This window comes from Mus caroli, unplaced genomic scaffold, assembly GCF_978045245.1.
Source record: "Mus caroli unplaced genomic scaffold, Mus_caroli_1 scaffold_4, whole genome shotgun sequence".
NCBI lineage: Eukaryota > Metazoa > Chordata > Mammalia > Rodentia > Muridae > Mus > Mus caroli.
Window position 1 is genome coordinate 2,943,024 of NW_028227259.1, and position 6,925 is coordinate 2,949,948.

The window sequence follows — 6,925 nt, forward strand, 5'->3', positions numbered from 1 at the left end:
CTTGTGATCACACGAGGAAGTTTATTGAAAGCGAGACAGAACGAGACAAGACGAGAGCTCAGGCCAGCATGCTGGGGTCGAGACTCATGCTCCAGGTGGGAGTAGAGGAGTTTCGACCCCGGCCTGAAGTTTTACAGAGCTTTTAAAGGAAAAAACCACAAACCAGGGGAAGGGAGGGGAAATCATAAATATTTTCAACAATTAGATCATCGATCATGCGCTACCTTAGGCAATGCTTCTGGGGCGTTGAGACATTCTACAGAGGTCATTGGAACATTATGATTGTTCCAGGAAAGGTAAGGTATGTTCCGGGAGTGGCTGAGGCCTGGGGACCAGATGCCTATGACTCAAGTGTTTATGACCTTAGCAGGTTACCAGGAATTTTCCATTCTTCATTCCCCACTCCTTTTTGTGAAAAGCTCTAATCTTAGAGCTAGATGCTATCTTCTTGCCAAAACTGGTATTGCTGCCGCAGGACCATTACCTGAACAGCACTTACTCTTTCCTTTACAAAGGTCACTAGTCTATTGAGAATACACGGTCCAAAAGTAAGTAAGAGCATAAGAATTATTAAGGGCCCAGCTATAGTAGAGAGAAGGGTAGCAAACCATGGAGACTTATTAAACCAACTTTCAAACCATCCCTGTCTGTCTTCTCTTTCCTTTTTACGCATATTTAAGCGTTCTCTGAGCTTGGCCATAGAATCCCTGATTACTCCTGAATGATCAACATAAAAGCAACATTCTTCTTTTAGGGCAGCACAGAGTCCTCCTTCTTTAAGGAATAACAAGTCCAGTCCCCTCCTGTTCTGTAAAACTACTTCGGACAGGGAAGTTAAAGATTCTTCTAATTTGGTTATAGACTGTTCTATAGCTCCAAGATCAATATCCATAGCTGCACGTAATTCTTCATAATACTGGGGGGTCTGAATTAAGGCAGCGGTACCTGTACCTACTCCAGCGGCTATTCCTAGTCCAAAAAGTACGGCCAAGGTTAAGGTGATAGGTTCCCTCTTCCAGCGGACTCGGTGATCAAACTCATCTACAAAGGAGCGGTCATCATGATACAAGAGTCTAGGAACAAGTTGAACCAGAATGCAGAAATCTTTGGAACCATCAAAAACAGAAGTAGACACACAAGGAGTGAGACCTGTGTTGCAAGCCCATACTGTGTCCCTGGGGGGCACTAGATATTGACCACCTTCACTAGACTGGACGTCCTGGGTCTGGTTACAGAGGTGCCGTCTGTTACGAGGTACCTGACCTAAACAAAGTCCACTTCCTGAGACTGCTGCCAGAGTCAACTTTCTGTTCTCCCCCCAAGGGCATAGAGAGTGGTCTGAAGTTTTATTATAAGTCCTGATCTGAGCAATTCCTTCATAATAAGGGGGGCTTGAGGCATAGCACAACCAGCAAGACCGAGTAATGTTGGGATTAGTGCGATTGAGGACCAGGAATGCCCCCTGTACTAAGCTAAACAAGCGATTCTCAGTGTCTGGGGGCCTGGGAGTAACCCGATCTAAGGAAGGAGTGTGAGTCTTGGCCAAATTGTCTGGTGGAGTAGGTCTAGGAAGCGGTACTGAGGGCTTTTCAGCTAGAACAGAGTTAGGTCCTACTGGTTGGGCTGGGGGGCTACTGATGCTCAAACGAACTATGACTGACGATCCAGGCTCCCCGTTATAGTCATAAAAAACTACTCCCCATCGCATGCCCCTTATCCATGCCTTGGAGTCCTGATTTTTCCCTGTGTCTGTAAATTTGATCAGTATTCTATCTAGATCATCAGAGCGACAGTCAGTTCTTCCATACAGTTCCATTATGGCATGCGGTCCAGGCCCTGTGTTCTGGAAAGAGAACTCAGCCTTATCAGGGGCATGACTACTAGCCCATTTCCAATCACCGTCATTGGAAGTAACACAACTCCATTGGCCACAATAAGAGGAGGCTAGCCCTCCACACTCGGACCGCTTACCGTGCTCTGGGCAGCAATAGAACCCATAACTTCTTACTAAATTAGGGGGAGTGCTTCTAGCAGCTGGAATAATCTGTTTGAGGCAAAAGGCTAGGTCTGGCCACCACGTCCCTGGTGGTGCCGGTTTGGAGGTGGTATACAAGACCTGATCCGAATCAGGACCGAGAACCTGCCAAGTTAAGGTCAGAGGCTGGTGTGGGTTGTGGTCCTTCAGGCCTAGGGTGATTCTTGCGACGCAAGCGAAGCTTAAGAGGATTGTCAGTAGCTGCCACCGTCCAGCTGTCTTCATGGTTGCCTTCATCCTGGTTAGGAGCCTTCTTGACGTGGGAGGCGTGAATCCAGGCGGCGATTCCGTCTACCTTTACTGCCGTGGGGGTTGTTAACAGCACCAGGTATGGTCCTTTCCACCGAGGCTCAAGAGTGCCGGCTCGATGTCGTCTGACAAGGACTGAGTCTCCAACCTGGAACCCGTGGGGCACTGCTGTAGTCCCCGGTGCATAGGCTTCTTTGATCTGGTCCCAGATCTGTGTTCTGACAACTTCTAAGGCCTTTAAATGAGTAAACAGAGCAGAGGGTGAGGAAGAGTCAGCACAGGGATCCAATATCCCGCCAGACTCGGTCAAGGGGGGCGGTCCCCCATGCAGGATTTCATAAGGGGTGAGACCGAAACGTCCAGGTGTGTTTCGGACTCTAAGGAGCGCAAAGGGAAGGAGGGTCACCCAGTCTTTACCACCGGTCTCAATGGCTAATTTAGTTAGGGTCTCTTTTAGAGTTCTATTCATTCTTTCTACCTGTCCTGAGCTCTGGGGTAACAAGTCCCGTCCCAGAAGGGGCGCGGGGCACTCAGGAATCACAAGAAAAGAATGAGTTACTTGATTTTTTCCTATTTCCAAAACTCTCTTAGTGGTCCAGGGGTAAAATTTACTGCCAGTAGCTCCTATTACCATAGTCTTCTTATTTCCTAATTGTCCTAACGGTTTAGTCAAGACTGAATGTTCTGCTCCCGTGTCTATTAAAAAATTAACAGGAGTCCCCTCCACAGAGAGTGTTACCCTAGGCTCGGGGAGGGGATCCGAGCCCCGACTCCCCTAGTCTTCTCCCAAAGTCAACACCTTGGGTCCTCTTGGCTTCTTTTTAGGGCAATCTCTGGCCCAATGTCCTTTCTCTTTACAGTAAGCACACTGGTCTTTTTCAAGTGGAAGTCTCCGTTCTCCTGGAGGTCTTCTTGCCCTGTTGCCCAGGTACCCTGACTGTCCTTTCTCTGACTTTCTTTCACCTACTACTGCGGCCAAAATCCTAGTTAAGTTTCTCTCCTGGCGGCGATCACGCCGATTCTCTCTCTCTTCTATCTCTTTCTTCTCCCTCTCTTGTTTCTCTTCCTCTGTCTCTCTCTTGTGATACACTTTCTCAGCTTCCTTCACTAAATCCTGTAAAGTATAATCTTGGAGCCCCTCCAATCTTTGTAATTTTTTCTTGATATCAGAGGCTGACTGACCAATGAAAGCCATAGCCACGGCTGCTTGTTGTCCCTCTGAGGAGGGATCAAACGGTGTATACCTCCTGTAAGCCTCCATTAGTCGTTCTAAGAAAACAGAGGGCGGCTCCACTGGACCCTGAAGAACCTCTCTTACCTTGGCCAAATTGGTGGGTCGCCGTGCGGCCCCTTTGAGCCCCGCCACTAGAGTCCGGCGGTAGACCGTGAGACGCTCCCTACCTTCCGCAGTGTTGTAATCCCAGTTAGGACGGGTCAAGGGGAAGGCTTCATTTATAAGATTGGGGAGATTAGTGGGGGTCCCATCTTGTCCTGGGACATTCTTCCTGGCTTCCAGCAGGATCCTTTCTCTCTCCTCCGTGGTGAAGAGAACCTGCAAAAGTTGCTGGCAATCATCCCAAGTGGGCTGGTGGGAAAACATGAGGGACTCGAGAAGCCCAGTCAAGCCCGAGGGATTCTCTGAAAAGGAAGGGTGATTAGTTTTCCAGTTGTACAGATCAGCTGATGAAAAAGGCCAGTACTGCAATGGGGCAAGTTCGTTGGGGCCTGGTGGGGGGCCACCAACATAGGCACGGAGGGGTAAGGTGACAGTGGAATCGGGTCCATGTCCCCCCTCCGGACTACGACCTCTCCGGCTCCGTGTCCCAGCCGCAGGCCCTACCGCTCCGTCTCTCTCAACAGGGGCCTGTGGCGGGGCCTGGGCAGGGGGTGCAGACGGCCGTGGCAGAGGGTAAGGGGGCGGCTGTGACTCTGCCCACGGAAGGTCCTCGATCTCGGGGTAGATCTTCGGGGGTGCCGGAGGATCAGCCGAGGGTCGGGCTGGCTTAGGTGGCGTGGATTTAGTTTCTGCGACTGCCACCGTCATTCCGGAGGGCCCCACGGCCCAAGGCTTAACCCAAGGTGGTGGATTGTGGACCAGGTCCTGCCAGACGATGACATAGGGGACCTGGTCAGGATGTCCTCCTACTTCCTGGAAAACAATGCGCCTGACAGCAAAAATAAGAGGCAAGTTAAAGGCTCCCTCCGGTGGCCAACCTACTCCGAAGGTCGGCCATTCGGAGGTACAAAAAGTCTGCCAAGGTCCCTTCTTAACTTCCACTGACAGATTGTGGGCCCTAGTCCTTACTTCAGTCCAGTGATCAAGAGTCAAAGTCAAAGGGGTCGTCACTGTCTGTCCCATTTCGAGCTCGACAACACACACAATAAAAGCAGACACAAACACGAGAGAAAAGAGAAACCAAAACCGACGTCGACCTTGTGTCGACCAAAGGCACTGAAAAGAGTCAGTCGGCCTAGAATCAGGCCGCTGACACAGATCGTCAAGGAGAAAGACTGTCTCCTGACTTTTCCCACGGGGGTCCACCAAGCGTCCTTGGTCCTCCCCCTGTCCTCCTGGGACGTCTCCCAGGGCGAACGGACGGTGGACACCTGGGTACGTCTACCCTTTATCCACACCACTCTCTCTCCCAGAGCGTAGTCTCACTGAGCGTCCGCAAAAACCGAAACCGCGATCGCACCAGATTTCTAAACAGAATACAGACACAGTACGGTGACAAAAACAGAGAATCTTACCTCTAAGTGGGTCTAGGACCCCTGGGTGGTCGCGCAAATCCCGGACGAGCCCCCAAATGAAAGACCCCCGTAGGGAGACCCTCACTCAAGTCTCGGGACCGCCGCGCACCCAGTAGGACACTGAGACCGGTTCTTGTGATCACACGAGGAAGTTTATTGAAAGCGAGACAGAACGAGACAAGACGAGAGCTCAGGCCAGCATGCTGGGGTCGAGACTCATGCTCCAGGTGGGAGTAGAGGAGTTTCGACCCCGGCCTGAAGTTTTACAGAGCTTTTAAAGGAAAAAACCACAAACCAGGGGAAGGGAGGGGAAATCATAAATATTTTCAACAATTAGATCATCGATCATGCGCTACCTTAGGCAATGCTTCTGGGGCGTTGAGACATTCTACAGAGGTCATTGGAACATTATGATTGTTCCAGGAAAGGTAAGGTATGTTCCGGGAGTGGCTGAGGCCTGGGGACCAGATGCCTATGACTCAAGTGTTTATGACCTTAGCAGGTTACCAGGAATTTTCCATTCTTCAGCTCACAGCTGTCTAACTCCAGTTTCAGAGCATCTGGGCACCAATCAATGCACAGACATATATGCAGGCAAACACTTATACACAGAACATAGAGTAACTTAAAGGAATTTAAATTATAACAATGCTCAGAAAAGTCAAAATATTTAGACCCTCAAATGTTGACCTAGGCCCCATGTCACATAAGGAGGCCAAAAACTGAACAGAGCCCTAGTGTAGAGATCTTTGGAATGTTCCAGTAGGAGAAGAAGTCTTTCTGAATGTTCAAAAGGAATAGGTCAGGCATAGAGAGAGGACTGTGTTTCTTCAGAGTTTTGAAGTGAGCAGAAGGCCACAGCAACTAGCTACTGTCAAACCCACCAGTTGAGAATAAAATCACTACTTCAATTTTCTGATTAAACCTGGCCAGGACCATTCTGGGCTTCCCAGAAATGGTGACAGTCACACTTTGCAGATGCTTATAAAGACAAACCTATAAGGCTATAAATTTCCCAACAGGTCCAATTAGAGTCAAACATGTATTCTAACATAGTTCCTGCCTGTGTAGCTGCCACCTACATCCAATCAGGAGAAGCATACATCTTGATGTATTTCCTGCCTGGGTGCCTCCTGCTTACTTGTAACCAGGCACATCTGGTGCTGTTGGGTCAAACATAAGTGTTTAAGAAAGTGAAAACTTCTGCCCTGCTATCTTCTGTAACAATAGACTCCAGGATCTTAGTAAGTACCTGTCCTTGGGCAAGGGTATTGAGGGTTGGTCTATTGCTATGTATTGTAATGCTAAATTCTATAAGTCAGTAAGTCTAGACCTAGGAGTGACTTCTCACATTTACAAGCTTTTGTTGTGCAAGCCTTGTTCCTTGATTTAAATCTATTGGTTAAATAAAATTGGCTACAGCCAATTAGTGGAGGGATGAAAGGTAGGTGGGTTTGGGGTGACCTGGTTGGATGAGGGAGATGAGGAAAAGAGAGGGAGGAAGCCACCACGAGGGGAGAGGAGCCATGAGCACATGGCCAGGAGAAACAGTGAGTGTCTGGGGTACACTGCTGAGGTGGTACCCAAGCCTGTAGTTAGAAGAGTAGATTAAAGGTGACCCTCAGAACTGCAACCCCATAGGTGGAACATTATTATGAACTAACCAGTACCCAAGAGCTCTTGACTGTAGCTGCATTTGTATCAAAAGATGGCCTAGTCGCCATCACTGGAAAGAGGAAGCCCATTGGACTTGCCAACTTTATATGCCCCAGTACAGGGGATTGGCAGGGCCAAGGGGTGGGCGTGGGTGGGTGGGGGACTGGGGGGGGGAGTGTATTGGGGACTTTTTGGATAGCATTGGAAATGTAATGAGGAAAATACCTAATTTAA

At 49.3% G+C, this 6,925-nt stretch overlaps 1 protein-coding gene across 1 annotated transcript; it reads right to left on the reverse strand.

Annotated features, from left to right (window-relative positions):
- Positions 1-519: 519 nt before the first annotated feature.
- On the reverse strand, positions 520-4,643 carry LOC147004883 (uncharacterized). Its single transcript, XM_085836087.1, is given in 3 exon segments — positions 520-524; positions 946-1,104; positions 2,702-4,643. Coding segments are annotated over 3 exon segments (2,106 nt in total).
- Between the last annotated feature and the right edge of the window lie 2,282 nt (positions 4,644-6,925).